The sequence below is a fragment of the Artibeus jamaicensis genome, unplaced genomic scaffold (assembly GCF_021234435.1).
Source record: "Artibeus jamaicensis isolate MK-2021 breed Jamaican fruit bat unplaced genomic scaffold, CSHL_Jam_final scaffold_614, whole genome shotgun sequence".
NCBI classification, from domain to species: domain Eukaryota; kingdom Metazoa; phylum Chordata; class Mammalia; order Chiroptera; family Phyllostomidae; genus Artibeus; species Artibeus jamaicensis.
Window position 1 is genome coordinate 4,024,760 of NW_026522050.1, and position 22,903 is coordinate 4,047,662.

A 22,903-nucleotide genomic window follows, 5' to 3' on the forward strand; every position below is an offset into this window, starting at 1 on the left:
CTGTGCGTGTGACGCCCGTGGCGGAGGGGGGCGGGGAGGCGGGATCTGGGGGCTGAGAGCGGTTCGCGCGCTTCGGGCCTAGTCCGGACTCGCCGCCTCCGCCGCCATATTCCCGGTAACGGGGGCGCGCGGCCGGGGGCCGGCTGGGCCGGAAGAGGGCTCGGGGCCGGCGCTGAGGCGGGGAGGGGGTCGGTTGAGTTTGGGGCAGCCGAAGTCGGCGGACAGAGGGAGGCGCGGGCCTTTGTGGGAGGGGGCCGAGGGCGCTGGGCCGGGTCTGTAGGGAGGGAGCGGGGCGGGCCTAGTTGGGGGCGAGGACGGGCCCTGGGTGGGGAGCGGGGGCGGCTCGAACTCCGGGACCCGAGGGGACTGTAGCCGGGGCGCCTTGTGGCCTAGGCAGGTGCGCCAGGCTGGCTTTGCGGGTTTTGCCTTGGGCGTTCTTCGCAGCGCCGTCCGAGGGCCCCTTCAGCAGAGGCCTGGACTTTGCCGTCGCGCTACGGCCAGCTGCGGCGCCGCGCAGGTCGGGCCCGAGGGTGATGGGTAGCGAGCCCCGCGAGCCTCCGCGGCCTGGGAGAGCGAGGGGCGGCGCGAGGCCGGGGGCGGGGCGGAGCGGGTGGGGCCGAGCTGGGGCCGACTGAGAGGCTGCGTCTCTGGAGACGGGAGGCTGGCAATCATTGCCCTCCTTCCAACCTGCGACCCACATGCCATCTAACTGTTGCCTTTCTCTGGATATGCAGTGGCATCTATCTTACTGTGTGTTTTCCGGGCTCGCGATCTGCCTTCCGGAACCATGTCAGAAGGAGTGGACTTGATTGATATATACGCTGACGAGGAATTCAATCAGGTGAGGGGGCTTCGAGAGCATTGGGATTTTCCTGCATCAGTGGAGGAATACTTGATACTTGCGGTGGTTCCAAGTTATGCCAGGCCTCGAGGATTTAGTAGGCCTGAAAATGCCTCTATCGGGTTTTAAATTCTCTCTCTAGTTCAGACTGTCAAGACTTCTGACCATTCTGATTTATGTTAATTTAAGCCTCCAGGCTTAATTTCGAAGGCTTTGATTTAAGAGCAAATAAAAAATCAGGTTTAATGGGATGGTGAGTCAACCTGTGGAATGTGCCGCCCCAAGAAACCAGAGATGGATGTCTGTCTTCTCAAAGACCAGCCACACTGAAAAATCAAATGCGTTTGCTGTAATATTTGTGAGGGTAGTGTTGATACCTGTTCCTTTGTGATTCGTTAAAACTGCTGTTGGAAAAATGTTAGTCCCTTGTCTCATAAGATAGTGTAAAGGCACAATGTAAAGATACTCTTGACATTTGATTTCAGTTCCATTCTGATTGTTTTATACCTATAAGTAGCTTGGCTTAAGTCTTAAGTCCACAGACATTTTTGTGTAATAAATTTTATTGATGAAAATAATTATTTGGGAGTTGAAGGGAGAGGTAAAGGTTTTGGATAAACTGGTTAAAAAGCAAATATAGACCCACTTATGTACCCTAAGTTGGATTTGTGGTGCCTTTATGTTACATCAAGGAACATTATACAGTGATTTCCCTTGAAACAATAATCTCATATACAGTTGATTTGAGCTCTTGAGGTTATATCTCAAGAACATTCTAAAGTCTCTATTTACAGCTTATTAATACCTTGCCTGGGTTGTTTTCAGCAACATTCTACTCCAATAAGCTGGTTCTTCACATTGGCATCTTTTAATGGGTACACATTAGGAGTTGGAGAAAGGGTAAAAAGAACAAACTAGAGACTAAGCTGATGTGGCTCAGTGGACTCAGCACCCGTCTGCGAACCGAAAGGTTGCAGGTTGAATTCCCAGTCAGGGCACATGCCTGGGTTGTGGGTCAGGGCCCTGGTTGAAGGCAGGCGAGGGGCAACCAGTTGATGTATCTCTTGGACGTTGATTTTTCCCTCCCTTTCTTTCTCCCTTCCTTCCCCTCCCTCTAAAAATAAATAAATAAAATCTTGGGGTTTTTTGGTTTGTTTTGTTTTGTTTTTAAGAACAAATTAGAGAAGGAAAGTACACTGCTTGGACTCTGACTTTTATGTGAGGCAACAGAAGAGGTTGAAATATGTCCTGTTTTTTCACTTGGCATAAGTTTACATTAAGAAAACTTTTAAAAATGTATTATGCCTTTTTAACGTGGAGATTTAAAAATGTGAAATTAGAAGTGTAATGATCTTGTACCCATTGTACAGCTTCACTAGTTGTGCTTTCTAATAGTTTCTGGTGTCTTGGGCAAACTGGATGCATCTACATGTGGCCGTTGATTGACTTAAATGCATGAAAAATTTTTTAAATTTTTGAACAAGTCAAATAATTACTTATAGGTAAAAAGAAAGGTTTAGCATATTAAAATAGTTACAAACCATTGCTTTCCTGAGTTTTCCATGTTACTTTGAATCAGACTTTAACTAGTCTTTTACAAGTTATGCTTCGTTTGTTTCTTAAGTACAAGAGTGCAAGGCAAGAAGACTCCAGCAGTGGAGTGGGTGCCCTTGTGTGGGTGGATGGCAGCGCTGCTGTGGGAAATGGGCAGAATGGGGTCCTTGACCACAGGTCTAGCCTTATTTGCTCTAAGAAAGAGATTTCATTATTTCTTAAGCAGTAAAAGTTATAAGTCATAAATAAGATACAGGCCTTGTCCAGAGACCACTGCTTTGTCAGAGTAGAAGTCATTGGCCTCAACAATTTGTGTCCTCTGGTCTCTTGTTAAAAAGGATTTTTTATGGATCTGAGATAGGCTAAAGATGGCATGTGGGATCTAGTAGACGTCCAGGCAATACTGGGTGCTTAGCAAGTTGAAGAAAGTGTGGGTTTTGAGTGCCTCGTGGAAGGTTGGGGGAGGAGTGCTGCTCCCCATCAGAGAGTTAATTTTTGCCAAAGCTGGTTTTAGTGTAATTTAGAGGCTGCTAAAAAAATGGTAAAGGCTCTGTCTGGCTAGGGTTGTCAGAAACAGGCTTAGACTGAAGACAGTTCAGGTAGTGCTGTAGAATGTTTTAAGAATGGGCCCCAAACCGATCCATGCACAGAAATTTTGTTAGTGTATGCTTTGCTCCCCAGGGAAAAGGAACACACTCCCTAGATGGAGCCCTGTGGTGCTGACTCCCGGATCTCTTAAATGTGCTGCAAAAGCCTCTTTTACAGAGTTGCTTTATTCCTGTTAACATAGCTAGTCTTGAGACTCGCAGCTGTTCTCTTGGGTAGGGAGAAGAACTCAGGAACAGCCACCGAGAGCCGCCTCTCCCGAGTGTTTTGTCTCTGTCCCGTGCAACGCAGGCAGTCCTTTGCAAAGTATGCCCAGTCTCTTCCCTACTTCCATCAACGGGTATTTGTTGAGCTACTACTGTTTGCTAGGCACCGTGTTGAGACTAGTGAGGAAAAGGGGGGAGAGCACCCATGTGCTCAAAGAGGCGTTCCTGGTGACCGCGAAGGAGGCTGGGAGGTGAGAACTGTGGAATGGTAATTATAAAACCTAAACTTGTTAGCTTTGATTACACTTTAAAGAAACAATGGTGTTAAGTGGGTTGCTTCCAGAAAAATAAATCTGAGGCTTTATTACTGCCGTCAGATATCAGGGAAAGGGGACTGGAGGTGAGCATGCAGGTAAGGAATTGTTATTTGCGTTTAAGACTATGCAGGTTCCCTTGTTAACCATGGAGCGTTGGGACACAAGTACAGTTCTTTCTCTGTCGTTAAACACAGGGTTCTTCGTGAGACAGTCATTCAGCATTAAATGCATACTTCCCTTTTAAGCAAAAGTTTTTTCTCTTTATTTTGTTCTTAAATTTCTTGTTTTATTTATTTTAAGTGAAAATTTTATTGTAAATTAGGTTTTGCCTTAACCTAATCCATCACTGCATAAATCATTGGCTTATTTTGGCAATCAGAAAAACTTTAGGCTATCTGTTTTGCCTTAACCAACTGAAGAAGTAAAGTGAATCGGTGTCACTAACGGATACCTTATTTCTTCCATAAAATTTTACCTCAACACAGTCCAATAGGCCTTGCCCCATGCGTCAAAACAGTCCCCATCAACTTCTTTGAACTGACGGTCTGTGGCCCAGAGGGACCATTTGAATCTTGTGACAATTTTGCGCTTGTTGAATCCCTTTGCATTTCTTAAAGTGGTAAGGTCATTCGTACAACAGGGTCTTCTGGGTTGAGTGTGTCATTCTCGAAGCACCCTGAAAGAGTAGATGGTTTGTCTAGGGCTGTAGTATGGGGGACTTCCTGGTGATACATTGCCTTCAGGGCTATCCAGAGCTGCTTGTTAGTTTTCCAGCAAATTATCAGTGGTAATTTTTGTATAACAGCTTTCAGGCACACATCTCCGAATCCCAGGTACTACATGGAAGGAATCCCAGTTTGATTTCGTTGACCATCCAAGATGGTTTGTTTCCTTATTCCCTTTAAGTTCCAGTTCAAAGTCTTTGGTTTAAAAAGAGCAACCTAGTGTGAAGTAGTGCTCTCCAAGGTTAGATCATTGCAAAGGGTCAAGTGCTTTCTCTGCCTTGAAACACAAAGGTATATCATCATAGCTGGTACATGAATAAATAAACATCTCATTTTTAAGTTGCCCCTAAAAGTTTCTCTTGCCATTCTTTTTCTGACATTTTTTTACAAGGTTTAAACTCCTCCCCTGTGGGGTTTCTTAGAGTATTTGTGGTCTTCGAAATTATTAACATGCCTCAGGAGGTAAAATCTTTTTCCCTTTATTAGCAAAATAATCAGTAATAGTATCTTAGTGTGCATGTTCTTTCACTGTACTTCAGATTAGCTGAGGAACTAAAAGATTGTTTTCAAAAGTTTGTGATGCTTTATAGGTCTAATAATGAATTTTGATTATGAGACTGACGCGCTACCTACTGTGCTAATGAGGCATCTTAATAATGAATTTTGTAGTGGTCCTCTCCTCTCTAGTCTTAATTTTAATGATGGTATGGAAGGGAGAAAGTCATTGGAACTTTTCTGCTCTACGTTCCTTAGATGAGAAAATGACTCTTCAGGGAACTAGACAAGTTACCTAATGTAAGTTTTCCTTGATTCCCTTTTTTGAAAGACAGCAGCAGTGTGAATGAGCTATGGGTTCCCTAAAATGCTTTGAGCTTCCATCTCTGTCACTTTGGCAGCAGCATCTTTAGCACTGTTTGAGTGTTACAGTACCGGGAAAAATGCTTGTCTGATGCTTAAAAAAATAAAAAGGTCTGAGATAATGCCATTGCAAAATCTGAAACATTAAGATCCTTGGATAGTCGTTCTTGAGTTTGGATTTTTGGTATATAGTGTTGGTCAGCTTGGGCTTTTACAACAAAATACTAAAAACAGGGTGGCTTGTGAACAACAGAAATTTATTTCTCATATAGTTCTTGAGGCAGAAAAGCCAAAATCAGGTTTGGGTTTTGGTTAGGGCCCTCTTCTGAGTTGTAGACCGTTCATTTCTTTCTTTTTTTTAATCCTCACCTGAGAACATGTTTTTGATTTTAGAAAGAGAGGAAGAGAGAAACATCAGTCAACTGCCTTCTGTATGTGCCCCAACTGGGGGATCAAATCTGCAACCTTTTGGGAAAAAAAAAAATCTGCAACCTTTTGTTGTACAGGGACAGTGCTCCAACTGAGCCACCTGGCCAGGGCTAGACCACCAGTCTCTTATATTCTCACGTGATGGAGAGCAGAGCAAAGCGAACAGTTTCGTACTTGACTCTTACAAGGGCACTAAGCGTATTTATGAGGACTTTGCCCTCAACCTCATCTAACTAATTACCTGCCAAAGCCCACCCCCCCCATCACAATGGGCAGCATGATTTCAACATATGTATGGCAGGGGCATACACTCAGTCCACAGGGTGATACAGCACACAGGCCTGAAGTTTGTTTGCGTACCTTCCAGAATAGACATTTGTATTGTAAATGCTCGCTCTGACATAGCTTATGATATGGGTACATCTCTTGTGTTATGACCTTTAAATTTTAGAGAACTTTTTTTTTTTAAGATTTTATGTATTTTTAGAGAGAGGGGAAGGCAGGGAGAAAGTAAGAAGATCAATGCGTGGTTGCCTTTCATGCACCCCCTACTAGGGACCTGGCCCACAACCTAAAGTGCCCTGACTGGGAGTCGAACCGGCAACCCTTTTGGTTCTCAGTCCGGCACTCAATCTACTTAACCACACCAGCCAGGGCTATTTTAGAGAACTTTTCATTGGACATCTCTGGTATCGCTCAGAGATGTCTCTGACATAGGTGTCATGGTAATGTATTGGATATGCACGTCACTCGGGACATAGAACTTAGAACACCTTTCCTTTCATTTTGTTTTGATGTTTCTTTGTTGAGTATTAGAAAGATGGGGTTGTGTGCTATGAGTTTTAGAGCTTCCCTGAACCATTTGTGTAAATCCCATAATTTAAACCAGTAAGTTCCATTCTTTTTTGCCTTTTGGTTCCCATTTTAGCATGCCTTTCCACTGCATTCTATTTCTAAATAATTATACTCTATTTCTTATTAAATACAAGAGTAAGTTTTGTAACTCTTGATTTCGAAAATGCATAAGGTACGGAAATTTGGTTAGTGTATCTTAGATGTGGTCTTTAGAAGCTAACCTTGTGGATAACAGCCAGAAACGCATCTTTGTGCATTCTTAGTTTGCATTCTTATTTAATCATGTACCTTTTAATTCTTACAGGTGACTGGAGCTAGAAACATTGTAGGCACCTAGCAGGGCCTTGGGAGAAAAACCTGCATGAGCATAATTGAGTGAAATAGTTCTCAGTGAGGAAGTTTTTCTTCCCCTAGTGCCCCAGAGTAGGCCAAGGGAGTTCTGTACGTTTCATAGAGTATCTGACTCTGTACGTTTCATAGAGTATCTGACTGTGAGTTCTGGGTACAGTAGAGTGAAACAGAATGAACCGAATGAAAGGTTTGCAAATCCACCTTTGCTGACCCCTCATCTCTCAGGACCCAGAGTTCAACAATACAGATCAGATTGACCTGTATGATGACGTGTTGACAGCCACCTCACAGCCCTCAGACGACAGAAGCAGCAGCACCGAGCCACCTCCTCCTGTTCGCCAGGAGCCGTCGCCCAAGCCCAATAACAAGACCCCTGCGATTCTGTATACCTACAGCGGCCTGCGCAACAGGCGGGCTGCTGTTTACGTGGGCAGCTTCTCCTGGGTGAGCTTGGGCAACCAAAAAGGCGTGCGGGTGGGCTGGAGGGAGAGCACTGGGGGGTGATGGCATTCTCAGAAATCAATGTTGCACTGTTTTGTGCTCTGATGGGGTTGGATTTCTTTTTCCTGGGATCAGGTTGGATTGATCTCTGAAAGAGAACTATCCTGAGGACGTTCTGATGCCGAAGAGAGCAATGATTAAGTGGGTAGTTGCTTTTTCTGCCATCTTGTTACCACCCCTGACCCTGGGGCTTTATGTCTAGCAGGGTCATCTGTGGGATGAGATTTCAGAGTGAATACCTTGAACTCTTGTGGTCATTAGATGGTCCTGTGATAATGATGGGTGACAGGGATCAAAGACCTTGATAGCTAGTACACTTGGGGTAGGTGGTGTTTGTTCTCCTGGAAGTTACTGTGTGACATGTTTTTGGGCTGGTGGGGGAGGGGTGTTCTTCCAAATTAGGAAATGTATATATGAGGGAAAGTTGCTGACAGTGGTCAACTCTAGCATATCAGATCTATAATTAAAAGCTGCTAGTAATCAGTGTTTGAACTGATGACCAGCCAGCCCAAATGGCAGTCAAAGTTAAAATAGGTTTTAATTTTCCTAGTCTCTAAAGATGGGGATTGCGACAGGGGGTGGGTGGTTCTGGAATTCTTTATGGGAGAGGACAATAAGAAAAGCCTGCACTAATTGAAATACTGACGGGCTTTTGGGTTTCCTGTGGGAGGGCATGGCTGTGGTTAGAGTCCTGTGTGTGGGGGATGGTTTGGGACGTTCTGGGTCAGGGGAGCCGTGTAGCTCCTGACGTGTCTTCCTCTTCCATTTTGCCGGCCCCAGTGGACCACAGACCAGCAGCTGATCCAGGTTATTCGCTCTATAGGAGTCTATGACGTGGTGGAGCTGAAGTTTGCAGAGAATCGAGCAAACGGCCAATCCAAAGGGTGAGGTCTGGATTGAAAAAGCCCCTTTTAGTTGATAACCAATGGGATGACAGGTCTGTGCTTTATTCTGGCCCTGGATTTTAGTCCCTGCCACCCCTGGCCCAGTTCACTGCCTTGGTTTTGGCAAACGGCCTTAGAATGGGAACCTAGCTGCAGTGTAGTAGAGCATCCATTTGTTGAGGGACAACGAAAGCTGATTTCTGATTTCAAGTAAGTGGGAAGGTAATAGACTGACACCTCTTTGTGTGTGTGTGTGTGTGTGTGTGTGTGTGTGCGCGCGCGCGCTCGGCAATAGCAGTGTTCAGTAGAAGTGGAAGAGTCTCTCCATTCCTCTCCGTGTCTAGTAGACCTCACTCCTTTTTCATCTTTCTCCTTCCAGGTATGCCGAGGTGGTGGTAGCCTCTGAAAACTCTGTCCACAAATTGTTGGAGCTCCTACCGGGAAAAGTTCTCAATGGAGAGAAAGTAGACGTGAGGCCAGCCACCAAGCAGAACCTGTCGCAGTTTGAGGCACAGGCTCGGAAACGTGAGTGCGTCCGAGTCCCAAGAGGGGGTACGTGGAGACCATCTGTACAAATGGGGGAAGGCTGTGGATTTGTTTTCTGTGGAGTAGGCTCAGCCTACGGTGTGGACGGATTGGGGGCAGGGTGGTGGTGGTTGTGGGTGGTGGCATGGTCAATAGGTTGGCCCAGAAAGGAGGCTTGAGTACCAGAAGGAACACTGCTGGGAGTCAGGTAGGTTCGGGTTACGGTTCGGTTCTGCTGCTGAGTCATGTGACCCTGGCCAGGTCACTTTACCACATGGGTTCATTTGCCCATCTGAACTAGATACATGATGTTTAAAGTTCCTGTCAACTGTAAATTGTGTTCTGTCTAAAAATGTCAATGTATAGTGAATGGGCTTAATTGTAAGGTATACCTCTCCATAAATTATTAAGAAAGAGCCACCCTAAAATGTAAGTAAGGCATATTAAGTTGGCTGTAATATTGTCATAAACCTAGATTGGAAGGGTTCTCTATAAGGATTTGACCATAGAAGTGCTGGAGAATGGGAATTTACCTGGGTTTCTCCAGCATTGCCCTTTCATCACCAGGTATTAGTCTGCTTGGCAGGTATTTCCCATTAGTAAGGAAAGTTGCATCATACTGCCTTAGCTCACTGCCAGTATTCCTCAAGTGCACCTATTCCCCTTGTTAGGACCCTGTACTCACCAAACTACCTTCTGATACTGACTTGGTTTCCTGACTAGGCTTTCCTGCTGGGAAGAGAATGCGCTGACCAGCTGACACAAATATTCCAGTCTGCTTGGCAGTTGTATTTCTCGTTGTAAATTAATAAATTGTCATTCTGGTTTATGAATCAGTCTCTTGTGAGTTTGGTTAGTGTGAATCAGTCTCCTAGGGTTTGATCACTCCTAGGGGACCTGTTAAAATTGAGTTTCTGAACCTGTAAAACCTGAGGACCAGACCCTGGATTGTCCTGGCCTCACAAGGTGTAGCCGCCTTGCAAGGTCCTTCCTGAAACAGTCAACTTCCCTTGCTTTGCTTTTACTACAGCGGGGGGTGTTGGAGGGAGGTGGCAAAAGTCCTCTCAAAATAGTGCCTTGTATTGATGGGGTGGTCCACTGGGACCTTGTGATTGATTGAAGGTAGAAATATGGCCACTTCTCTCTTGTACAGAAACAGCTGTTCTTTTAACTAGATTGAGAACCCAGATGGGTATGGCGTCAGCTCCTATTGCTCTGGGTTAGACGGTACACAACATTTCTTCCTTCACAACTTGTCCCTTCTGCTTTAGTCTTCCTATAATTCAGTCCTCTTCAGACTTTCCTAAAATACATGATTTTACGGCTGTATTGGGGGTAACATTCCTACCTCCACTTGGCTGTTTATTCCTCGGTGTTACCTTTCTTTGCTGAAATAGTGGTGAATGACTGGTGTCTTCTGCTACATCGTGTTGATGTACTGGGCCTCTATTAATTTCCTAAGTATAGTGGGTGGGCTTTGCTTAAAAATAGTTGTTAATCTTGGGGTTTGTAGCCATTGATACAAAATGGAACCTTGCAGAAGAAAGAACAGTCACTGGGAAAGTGGCTAACTTTCAGAGATCCCATGTGCTGATACCTCTTCTTCCTTCCATTTGAGAGAACTTGGGGAATTAGCAAGTTGTCATGGGTTTGAGACATGAAAAGAAAGAAAGAAAGCTGCCCTTGCAGCTCAGTTAGTTAGAATGTCATCGGTTGTGGGTTCAATCTCCAATCAGGGCACATACAAGAAGCAACAAACGAGTACCTAAATAAGTGGGATAGCAAATCAGTGTCCTCCCTACCTCCATTCCTCCCTCCCTTTCTCTCTCTCTCAAGTCAATAAATTTAAAATGGAGAGTGCCATGGTAGGCACTGGTGATATACTACAGTGTGGAAACCACAGTGGCTGCCAGGGTGACTCACCCCACCTGTGCTTTAATCAGGAGTTGGGGTTCGCTAACACGTTTTAGTAAGGAGCACCCTTCTCTCTCCACACTTGTCTGCAAACAGCATCTTTCTACCTCCGAGACTCCCAAGGCCATGTGATCATGTTCTTCTGTTGGATTCCACATTAACCAGGAATAAAGTAGACTGTTAAATTGGAGAGGGAACAGACTTAACCAGGTGACGCGACGATGTCAGGGCATGTTTCCAGCTGTATACAAACTTATGTCCCGGCCCGTGTTGTGCACGACACCGTACCAGCAGGCTATGATGGTGCTCCTGGTAGGGCTGCTTCGTGGGGTGGCACATTTGGGCCATTGAAATGTGGCGGGAGTCCCCAGGTTTGAGGCGTGTTTGTACCAAGCTTTTGCTGGGAGTTCCTGCATCAGCTGTGTGCCATCTGTTCATTCAGTAGGCAGATCTTTTCTTGGCTTGTCTCCCATTTTCTCTTTACCTCCCGATTGTGCGCCTTTTTTCATCCCAGCTACCAGTTCTGGTATATGGATGGAGGACGTGACATCCATCCCTTTCCCCAAATCCCCTAGTCAGAGTGCCGTATAAGGAGAACATTCCGAGAGTCCCACAGGATAAAGGTGGACTAGAACCAGGCTAAGGACGGAGGCCCTGAACTGTCACCAGGAGACATGAGGTTCCAAATAAGATTGAGTCCAGCTGAACAGTAATAATGAATGTACTTGAACACTGTCATTTTCTCATGAGTTACTGGGGTCTTTTTGCACCTAAAACTATAAAACTATAAATCTAAGGATAAATAACATGTAAAGCACTGAGAGTTCTGGATAAAGAACATACTTTGACATACAGAATTTAAGGTGGTAAGACATAAGTGGGTTTATGTCTTAACTAATTTGCCTCTGACCTTTTTCTCTGAGGCCAAAGCAAAGGCAATGGATTTCTTTTTCAGCTGACTGTTCCCTTGCTCAGTGGGGTGGGTGTCAGACGACTTGCTGAATGATGAACTGGTCCTGTGGTGCATCTAATGCCCGGGTAGTAACAGTAGTTCTTTTTGCTTCATAGGAATACCTCCACGGGCTCACTCTCGAGAATCTAGTGATTCTGCTGATGGACGGGCCACACCCTCTGAGAACCTTGTACCCTCATCTGCCCGTGTGGATAAGCCCCCTAGTGTGCTGCCCTACTTCAATCGTCCTCCTTCAGCCCTTCCCCTGATGGGTCTGCCCCCACCTCCAATCCCACCCCCACCACCTCTCTCCTCAAGCTTTGGGGTTCCTCCTCCTCCTCCTGGCATCCACTACCAGCATCTCATGCCCCCTCCTCCTCGATTACCTCCTCATCTGGCCGTACCTCCCCCTGGGGCCATCCCACCTGCCCTTCACCTCAATCCAGCCTTCTTCCCCCCACCAAATGCTACAGTGGGGCCTCCACCAGATACATACATGAAGGCCTCGGCACCCTATAACCATCATGGCAGGTAAGAACGATCTTGTTCCTTTCAGATCTGAGCCAGGTATAGTAGCATAGACAGTGAAGCGTTTTGTTCTCCCTGAGGAAGGAGTTGAGCACTGAATCCTGGTATTTTCCCTTATGGAAATCCTGTTGTCATAGTGTTGAGTCTTAGGAAATACTTATCTATTAGATAACGTTTTTATTTGATGTTTTGTTTGCACCTTAACCACTTGATTGCAACAACATCCTTCGTATCCCATTTTAAGAGACATGATTAAAATGAGTGACCTAAGTGGCTGTAAGTGGCTGTTAGGGAACCTGTGAGTGTAGGGTACAGTAAAGATAATAAGGGTGTGCAACCAGGAATGGTACTATTTCTGTGCAGCCGAGATTCGGGCCCTCCGCCCTCCTCAGTGAGTGAAGCAGAATTTGAAGAGATCATGAAGCGAAACAGAGCAATTTCCAGCAGTGCCATTTCCAAAGCGGTATCTGGAGCCAGTGCAGGTAACTCATCCTTATTGTTGCTGCCTTCTCCTTGCCTTAGTCTTTCCACTGTTTTTCCATGTTTTGTCATTACCACTGGCAAGAAATTCAACAGGATAAAGTTGGAGCACTGTTACATTCTCAAGAGTGGTACAGGTTGAAAAGCAATATGTAATCTAATGTCTTGGCTTTTGGGATGCTCAGTGGTGTTATTTTAGCCTGTGTCTAGACCTGCCCTGTGAAAAACAACTTAGGGCCTAGAATATAATCAGACCATCTCATTGTGGTATAAATTCCTGCCTCATGGAGATCTTGACCTCAGTGGCCCTGATGTCTGTGGTGGATCCACTGCTAAGTGTGGACCCTGGGGTTGTAGGGCTGATACCTCAACTAGATGATGGTGTGATGCGGAATTTAATTACCTCTGGGGATCTAGAGAAAGCTGGTGGCCTCCATGTTGCCTGTTCTAGAAAGAAGCAAGTCTGTTGGGTGTCATCTTAAGGCACAACATTCTTTAATAGGTAACTTTTGCCCTACTGTCAGTATTAAGTAGGCAGAACCAGAAGCCACGACTACTCTTGAGAACCCCAGGTACAGAATTTTTGATTTCTAAGAGGAGAAAATATAGGAAGTTTCAGGGTTCTGGTCCAAGTTTCATTTCACAACATTAGCTGCATTCACTTACTTCCTGTGGTTTCCCGAGTGAATGTACATGTAGACTGTCAGATCTCCGAGTTAACCCTAAATATTACCATCCGTTTTTCATAATTTCTCAGCTTTGGCTGTAAAATTTGAATCCACGGAGTAGGTTAAACACAGGAAGTGTACATATTCCCTTATGTTTTTTTCCCTCCAGAAAATCATTGGGATCTGAATAAGTTGTTTGGATTTTTTTTTTACATTTTATTTATTTATTTTTAGAGAGGGAGAAAGAGAGGGCAAGAAACATCAACCAGTTGCCTCTCACATGCCCCCACCTGAGGACTTGGCCCACAACCCAAGCATGTGCCCTGATTGGGAATTGAACCAGCAGCCTTTTGGTTTGCAGGATGAAGCCCAGTCTACTGAGCCACACCAGTCAGGGCCAAGTAAACCTTTTAAAATTAAAAGTAATCTGTGCTCATTGTGACAAGTAAGGTATACAGAGGACTATAATGAAAATCATTGTTCTCCACTACCTCCTTCATGCTGAGGGTCAGAAACCAAATCAGTATCTCCCTCTGATTTTGTTGTTCTCGTTCCAGTCATTCAAACCACAAACATTTATTGGGCGCCTGTAAAGTAGGCAAAAATTTCCTCTGGTAGAGCTGACACCCCAGTGTTCCTGAACTCCTCTATAGTTTCCAGTTTATTCTTACTGCCTTGCACAGAGAAGCAGCTTCCAGTCCTCGTTATCACTGGGCCTTTGTCTGGTTTCATGTTTTCCTTGCATTATCTTCTGTGCTTATGCTCCTGACCGAGCTTGGAAAAGCTTTGTGCGAGTACCCAACCTGTGCCCTGTGACCACTGTCCCTGCCAGGTGTTGCCCAGATTTGGGGAGCGAAGGGACTGATTCTTGATGGCAGCATAATTTAAATAGACAAAAAACTTAAATATGTATATGTACATATACACATGTCTATGGCATATATAAAACAATGTAGACAAAAGTATGCAGTGTTGATAAAATCATCTACACAAGGACCTTTTATAGTTCTGTGTCTTATCCTCTAGATATTTTTTGTGCATATGACTGTACATACACACACATAATTTTAATTGTTTTTACAAAAATGAAATTGTTTCGTAACTTTTCAGGTAAATATATTCGGAACATCTGTTGTATCATATGTAATAATACCTAACATTTATCAAACCCTTACTGTGCGCGTGGCACTGTGCTAAGTGCTTCACGTGGATTCCTTTGTTTGCACACAGATTACCCTCATGCTCTTCAACAACCACTTAGTGTTCTACACAGCCAGTGTTCTGTTACACAGCCAGTGTTCTGTAAGTCTGTAGCCAGACCCTGTTGAAGGAGCTTCAAGTTGTTTCTAATTCTTTAATACCACAAACAACGCTGAAATAAACATGGTTAAACTTGCACATAGTTGTGAAGAGAAGTAGAAAATTTTCAGAATTCCTTGGTCAAGAGTCTGTACATTGTTTATTTTGATGGATGTTGTTGCACAGACCTCAGACAGTGATGCCCTGGTTTGTACAACCACTAACGCTGTCTGGGAACACCTGTGATTCCAGACCCTCAGAATGTAGGTACCTCCAGTTTTATACCTGCCACTTCTGCCTCATCTGTTTCAGTGCGGTTCTGTGGGGCAGCTAGTTACTCCTGATTTGTGTCCTCCTGAGCTCTTCTTTTGGTCCAGTTGGTTTACGGCTTCTGCTTATCCTTGGCCTTTTCTATCCACCCCGTCAGGGGATTACAGTGACGCTATTGAGACGCTGCTCACGGCCATCGCTGTGATCAAACAGTCCCGGGTTGCCAATGATGAGCGCTGCCGTGTCCTCATCTCCTCTCTTAAGGACTGCCTTCATGGCATTGAAGCCAAGTCCTACAGTGTGGGTGCCAGCGGGAGCTCGTCCAGGTGAGTGGCTGACAGCTTCAGTGGCCTACCAGCTCTGAGCAGCACTGTTCCAGGGAGTGGCAGGGGGAGGAAGGAGCCCAGGGCATCTGGCAGGAACCTGGCTGAAAGAGCCGCCCTAGCCCTGACCTCTGAAAGGGGACAAAGTTAACCTAATGTCTGGAATCTCTGTTGGGTGGAGCAGTGGGCTTATCTAGGGAAAAAAGATAGACTGGTATAGCTAAGAACATGGGCTTCAGAGCCAGACACACTTGGATTTGAATCCCAGTTTGCTCCCAGCTGCATGCGTGGCTGTGAGAACAGAATTATCCAGCTTTCCGAGCCTCATTATTCTCACTTTTAAAAAAGGGACAATAGCAGTGCCCATTTTACAGACCTGTTGTGAAGATTAGGTGAGACAGTGGATGTAAAGCTCTTCGCACTGTTCCTGATAACATTAGTAAGATCTCAACAAGTTTAACTGTTAGTATTTTCTCAAAAAAGACAGGACCTTGAAGAGCTAAAACCGTTGGGCAGTGGGTCCGTGGTAGAGTAGTGGAAGGCTGGCTTAGACAGCACCGGAAGACACTGAAACACACCACTTTCGGAAGGAATGTGGTAGGCCCTCTGAGTGAGGCTGAAGGATCTTTCTAATAGGAAAAGACATCGGTCCCGAGAGAGGTCACCTAGCAGGTCCCGGGAGAGCAGCAGGCGGCACCGGGACCTGCTTCACAACGAGGATCGGCATGATGATTATTTCCAAGAACGGAACCGAGAGCACGAGAGACACCGGGATAGAGAACGGGACCGGCACCACTGAGGAAGGTGGAAGGAGCCCCGCTCCTGACTGGTGGGTGGTCTTTCTGAAAGAGAAGTTGATGATAGTGAAGATTTCTGTTGGTCTGTCTGTCCATATTTATTTTTCTTACTTACTGATTTTAGAGAGGAACGCGGGGGAGACATTGACTTGCTGTTCCGCTTACTTATGCATTCGTTGGTTGCTTTTTGTATGCGTCCTAACCCAGGGTTGAATCCGTAACTGTGGCGTATGAGGATGACACTCTAACCAGTTGAGCTACCTGGCCAGGGCTCTCCCTCTTTTTAAAGCAAATAAAGGGAATGGGCTGACTTTTTATTTAAGTAACTGAAAATTCAGAAGGGCAGGCTTGCCACTTGTTTGTCAGGAGTCTGAGATGGACCTGAGAGGAAGCTATTTTTGCTCATTGCTTGGCTGCCTTGCCCTGGATGTGAGGCAGCAGACACAGGGCTGAGAGCACCGCACCTGCAGGCAGCACCAGGGTGTGACTCCCACTCCTCCAGCCGCGGTTCTGCCCCACAGTTCCTCACTTCGGAAACGTCGGTCGTAGTAGTGGCTGTCTTCGTTACATTGCCGAGTGTGCGGTGAGATAACCCGCAGGCATTGAGCACTTGTAGTGCCTGTCACATAGTAAGTGCTCAGGCAGTGATGGCCTCGTTATTGGCGTGAGTCTGCACCGACCACACCAGGCTTCCAAGTGAAAAAATCGGGAAATCAACCGATACGGAAAAATAGGACCATTGCCTACTTGTTTGTTTTCAAGGTGCAACACTAACGATTTTAAGAATTAATACCTTTGTAAAAGATTTTGAAAATCAGGATGCTTTAGTCAAAAGAAAGCCAGTCTGGAAAAAATTATTTTTAATAGCTTTAATGGAAAGGTATACTGTGGAGGATATTTCAATGGAAGGGTATATTTGTTTGGGGAAAAAGCATATTGACAGCAAATTTTTTCAAAGCAAAGCATACGCAGGAGAGTTGGGGTGGGGCTGGATCTAGGGGCTTCAGCTCTGTTTTCACTCTGCTGGGCAGTCCCAACTGAAAGAAAGCCTGTAGCAGATAGTAGTGTGTAAGCAAGTAAAAGGAGTTGACTCTTTTTCTGTGGAGATACCTAAAAGTAGCTTAGACTCTGGCTAGGAGGGTCTGTTTGTGCTTCCTGGGATCTGCTGTGTGATCCAGGTGACTTGGGGGGTGTCTCCTCAACCTTGTGGTGTAACATTAAGTGTACTATGAAAATGTCCCTGGCTTTGTGACTGTTTGGTTGGTCTCAGTAATGGTGATTGAGGGTGAGGAGAAAGCATGGTGAGCTCTTTCTGGTATCTTTGGGTGGGTGGGTGCATGCCTGGATGAAGAAGGGAAAGGAGGCACCCCCCACCCCCCGTGAGTGCCTGAGGTTCACAAGCAGTAACTGGACTGTAAACCGTTGAAAAAGTCTGTTGTGTTTTTCTTAGTGTCAGCCTACTGCACAAACAAACAAGAGTCTTGTTATGTTTGGCTGTTGCCCTCTACTGTGTTGTCCGACATTGTCTGCCATGAACTTAGGCAGAGTTGTAGCTGGGAATTTGTTGTCTTTTGTGGGTGACAGGCTAGTGGGAAAATGAAACGTTAGTAATGTTTTTACCTGCCCACCTTCTCTATTCTTCAACCACTCGTTCATTCCACAAAGTCTTAGAGTGCTTGACATTGAAATCTAGGATACCCCACCTAAAATTACCAGTTAGGCCGTGTGGTCTAGATACTTCTTTCTGGATTTTGCAACAGGTTGAGTTTTGGGAGGTGCCCACATACCCTCCAGAAAAGCAGACTCAAAGGGTGGTAGAGCCTACAAACAGCTTTGGCTCTAAGACTTGGGGGCGGATGGGAAGGTCTCTGATCCGCTCTCATCACCTCTGTGGCGGTTGTACATTCCCCTCCTCTTGCCGGAGTTAGACAGTCGTGGTGCTGCTTGTGGGCTAGTGTCACCTCCTCACCCAGTCCTGCAGCCCACGGTGCGTGTCCTTTGAGCTGACTAGGGCAAGAGCCCTAGGCAGGGTGCAGAGCACAGAACTGTGACCACATTCACTTCATGAAACCGCGTGTCCCTACTCCTGGTGGCTTGGCTTCTGATAGCCTTTTGACAGGAGGGTTGCAAGATCCTCTGGTCATTAGTACTTTGGGGACTGCACATCTGAACCTGGGACTTCAGCTGTCATTTTGCTGAGACTTTAGCTATCACCTGTAATATGGGACTGTTTCTCCCATTATGGGGATTATTCAATTTGGATAACTGAAAAATCCTGTAACTCAGTAGCTTGCAGCAAATGGTCAGTTGGCTGGCACAGGCCTGTGACAAGATGAGGAAGGTGAACCCTGAGGCAGGTTTTTCAATTCCCCAGTTTGTCTTCTGTTGGTTAATCCACCCAAATAATAATTTTGTCCAAGAGAACTGAATCAGACACCCTAAAAATGTCCAGTTCTCATATTCTTATCCTAATGAGTCTTGATTCATCTAGTTACCAAGTTGTGACTTAGGAGATTTCATGTTAGGCAGATGGTGCATAGATGGTACGTTTATCTCAAGAACTTTTCCAGTGTTAAGTACATACTTTCTGGTTAGAAAATGATAGTGTTTTATATTGTATGAACAGGTGTTCTCTAGACCAACAGATGCGTTCTGTCGAGCATCAGCAACAGATCAGCAACCATCCTTCCTCAGGATAGGCACCGCCTCAGGGGCTTGAAGTCTGATTGGCCCACTGCAGAACTCTTCTTCTTCTTTTTTTTTTTTTTTAATTGATTTTAGAGAAGGGGGAGAGAAAGAGAAACACCAATTTGTCACTGCGCTTATTTATTTATTTATTTATGCATTCATTGGTTGAATCTTAAATGTGCCCTGAGCAGGGATTGAACTTGCAACCTTGGTACATTGGGGTGATGCTTTAACCAGCTGAGCTACCCAGCCAGGGCATGGAGGACTCTTTGGCTTCTATCTGTATTCAAACATTATCACCAAAAGGAAGCCATACCCTTTTAAGAATTGAGTACTATAGTTTAATTCTCTTGATGCACTACTTATATTCTGCGTCTGGTCTTGTAGGGACAGTTCCCAAAGTACATCTCTTTTGGGCTATATGTGTGTATGCTTTTGGAGTTTGAGATATTCTTAAGTGAGCAGTGGTTTTGACTTTTTGTAGTTCTTGGCTATTTCATGATTTTAGGGCCTTCTACTAACTTGAAATACCGTCATTCTTACCTGATTTCTACCTTCCTGGTCAATGAAAACAGCCTTCTGCTGTTTTGATTTAGTGCAAAAGTTCAGGAGCCCCCACGGTGTGAAATTGAGAAAGCGCTGAGGGCTTCTTCAAGTTTTCCATGTAGAAAATGAGGTGAAACCTGCCTGCACGGGTGTTTGGAGAAACCAGAGGCCAGAGGCCATGACCAATTCTGAGCTAGCTGCCCAGCTGAGACAGTGCTGTTTCAGAGTGGGAGGGACACGCAGCTGTGGGTGTCCTTGTTCGGGACCAGCTCCTACAGCGCAGAGAAGTGCATGCAGGAGGGGTGAGCCTTTGTGTACCAGCTGTGTTGCCAGTTTGGACACTAGAAATCCTAGGCCGGAATTTAATCTCCCTTTTCCTGTTTAGCTATTAATTCTGTTTTATATGGTCAGGCTGACCAAGCCACCCTCTCCAGATTAATATTGCAACATCAGAACAAGGGTTGAGTGGACTGGGGACCGTAAGTTGGGTAGAAATGCGACAAATGGCTTAACAGTGCCTTACTGTTCAGCAAAAGTTCTTAACTGCTCTTTTAAGTTTCTTAGATGACTACAGGTGGTTTTCTTTCACTCCCATGCTCTGCTTTATGTCCTGGCCTGGCTGGATCGCTGCAGCTTCTGTTAGTGTGCTCTCGGTCCCTCGTCCTCGGTGATCATGGGGGACAGACTTTAAAAGGTTCTTGAGTTCTAGTACAACTTAGGACATCTTGCACTCTGTGCGTGTGCACATGTACTCGCGAGAGTGCTGTTTGAATCTGTTTTAACTGGGGCTTCTTTAAAAGAGGAGAAAGGGTTAGGAGTTTCCTGTGTAAGTACATGCTCCCTGCCATGGCCTCTTGGGTGTTTGGGGGTTAATGGATTTGGTTATGTACACACGTGTTTTCTCATCATTGTACAAACTGATGTTTCCAGATTTTTCCTCCCCTTAAGGTAAGCTATGATTTGCTCAGAATAGATTTTTTAAAACAGTAAACTCACCATCTTCCCTTATAACAACTTTTCTTGAAATGTTATAGTTTCCATATTTTTCCACCCCAGGTCTCTTTTTCAGTCAAACTGCTCTGAGACCTCATCTTACTGTCCTTGTTTCCCCTCAGCCTTCAAGTGGGGTGCCACTTTTTCCCCTCTACTCTACAGCATCTCCAACCAGTCCCTCACTCCTCCCGGTGCCAGACACTCCCAGACACTCCCAGGCTTGCTTTCTCCCTCTGTCCACATCACCTACCTCCTATGTTGTAACTGTTGAGAATGCCGGTGTAACTCATCTAAGCTCCCGTTAATCAGAAAGTAACCTCTAATTCGTGTTCTCTTCTGATGTTCTCATTGCAGGAGTCTGTTTGGAAGCAAATGTTTTTTTAATGGACTTGCATCTCCTCACCTTGATCAGGATTAAAGGACGGAGGCCGCTCCACCCCTCCCCCTTCCTCCACACCCCTAACCCCCTCCAGACACCCAGGGAATGCCCTCTGCCCTACAGGATTGAAGACTGCCTGGCAGCCCTCCCAATCCCACAGCTCCTGTTTGCCAGGGAAAAGAGCCTAAAGACTTTGTGTGGTTGGGGGGGGGGGGCAGACAGGAAGAAAACATGTCCAGGCCCCTGGTTTCCATAGAGAATGGTGCTTTGTTCAAGGAAACACGAGTTTCTGATTTTCCAGGAGCAGTTCATCGGTGAGGTTGATGGGAAGACTTCCTTCTCAAAGAAAACGAATCCTTCGTTTGGGATCTAGGAGAGTGACTGGGTGTGCCAAAATATGCCCAGGGTCCTGCCCTCAGCACTAGGTTTGATGGGGCCAAGAGGGTCCAGACCCCTTGCTAACATACCACTTCTTTGTTTAACTCCTTTACTTTCCCAGTCCTTTGAGGAGGGACCATGAGGACAGAAATTTCCTTATGAAAAGCTTCTCTTATTCTTGCTTTTCCTTCTTACATATTTGACAGTTTATTTCCCAAACCTCTCAGGGGGCTACACCCTTCCAGCTCCCTGCTGCCCGCCCTCCCTGCGGACTTGCCCTCCTAAGCAGAGAAGGCCCGTGAGGCTGCTCTCTGCTGGGGCCCCGCAGAGCCAGGCACCACCCTCTACCCTCCGCTTGTTCTTGCTCATGCGCCTCTGGCAGTAACCAGGTCTGCTAGACGGTCCCTTTCCCTGGGGCTTTGCCATTTCACGTGAAGAGCCCTTCCCCCAAGAAGGCTGCTTCCTTGTTTTAGAGGAAGGTACTGCCATTGGGAGGGTCAGGCCAGGGGCCTCAGCAGTGAAGTACCCTTGTGAAGTACCAGGACTGGGGAAGGAGGCGAGGTGAGCAGGATACAACCGATTTGCATAGGCTTTTCTTTTTTCAGGTTTGATGTAAGCGTGGGCTTGCGTGCCCCAGGTACTAGTTTTACTTACTGTGGGATAACCTGGCACTAGTAGACAGGTAAAAGTCACGAATTTGGTGTCTTTCCACCTTTTGACTATTGACTTCATAGCTCCCCTTGCTCTGCCTGGAGGTACTTTCTTCCTCTGGTAAGGAGCAGGGAGGAAGTGTAGCCTGACTTGAATGAGCTCAGCGTTCTAAGCATCGCCACTCTGGGGGCTGTTTTCCACGCAGGCATATGGAGTTGCTTTTCCTATAACATCTAAATTGTGATGTTCTTGTTGCCGAGGGGAGAAGCGGCAGCAGGGTCCTGCGGCACCTGTGGGGCGGTGGGTGCCGTCTGTGCACGCATCTACAGGGCACGTGACATCTGACACGGGGAGGGACGTGGCAGCGAGATGTAGGGCCGTTGGAGACGCTTCTGGCTCAGGGGAGAGACTTGCGTTGGACTGAACCCTTCCTCATCCCTGCACGTTTCTGGTACAGCCTTCAGTCACTGAGGGAGTCCCCCCAGGGTCGGAGAGGCACATTCCCTTGGGACAGAGGCTACAGGTCTGTAGCTCCTTTTTCCCCCTGTCCCAAGTCCCATCCCCACCTCCACTTCAGAACATGGCACCCTGCCCAGCTGGCTGAGTGTTAAGTGACGTGCTTATCCGTGAGAGCAGCTCCGGGTGTCTTTTTAAAATGTAGAGAAAACCAAGTAAGGTGACAGTGTAAGGAAAAGAAATACATAGAATACCAGAAAAGCCGTTTACCCGGAGAATTTTTTTCTCCCCATTTTTGTTTTGTTTTTACTCGACACAATTTTTAGTTTTATTTCCTGATAGCAAAAGGAAAAAAAAAAAAAACACCCAGCCCTCAAAAAGGCCAAGGCCCCGTCCCCCTGTTGTCGGTGATTTGTTTGTCTTTCTGATAGGTTGAAATTGTGTAATAAACTTGATGACGCTGTCAATCTTTTATACTGCATTGTATTTTTTTCCTTTTGTAACAAAAGTATTTTTAAATAATAAATGGGGTGTGAGCTGTTTTATGGATTCTGCATTGAATAGATTTGTTGAGGTGTCTGGGGCACGGGCACGGGCTGATTGACATAGAGGCTGCGGGACGGCAGTGAAGCCCTGAGTCCTCAGCTGGAGTTGCGTGTGGGGTGTGGAGTACCTGTGGTACGCTTCGCAGGAGGCCCCTAGTGCAAGCCTTTGGAAGTGCCCCTTGAGGGTTAGATTTTTTCCTTAGCCACTTAAACAGTCTGGGTAGAGAGAAATTCCAAGTCATCCTTTACCAAGATTCCTAAGATGTATTCTCATAATAAATGTCCTGCCTTTCCCAGTTGAGTCCCGATGTCACCAAGTTCAGGAAGGGAAGGCTGCTAGGAGTGAGAGGTGTGCTTGCTAGTGGCTGCTTCCACCTACTGATC

General features: G+C 46.0%; 1 protein-coding gene across 4 annotated transcripts; it reads left to right on the forward strand.

The window, feature by feature from the left end:
- Positions 1-15: 15 nt before the first annotated feature.
- On the forward strand, positions 16-22,516 carry CPSF7 (cleavage and polyadenylation specific factor 7). 4 transcript variants are annotated; one of them, XM_037137753.2, is made up of 10 exons: positions 16-115; positions 735-841; positions 6,968-7,186; positions 8,024-8,127; positions 8,507-8,679; positions 11,635-12,049; positions 12,410-12,528; positions 14,921-15,089; positions 15,723-15,915; positions 20,465-22,516. In XM_037137753.2, exons 2-9 carry the CDS (start codon positions 788-790, stop codon positions 15,883-15,885), a joined length of 1,416 nt encoding a protein of 471 aa, XP_036993648.1. In that variant the 5' UTR covers positions 16-115; positions 735-787; the 3' UTR covers positions 15,886-15,915; positions 20,465-22,516. The 4 variants fall into 4 exon arrangements, with proteins under 4 accessions (XP_036993648.1, XP_036993651.1, XP_036993649.1 ...); XM_037137756.2 differs by having other exon boundaries at positions 8,507-8,652; XM_037137754.2 differs by having other exon boundaries at positions 106-188.
- The last annotated feature ends 387 nt before the right edge of the window (positions 22,517-22,903 follow it).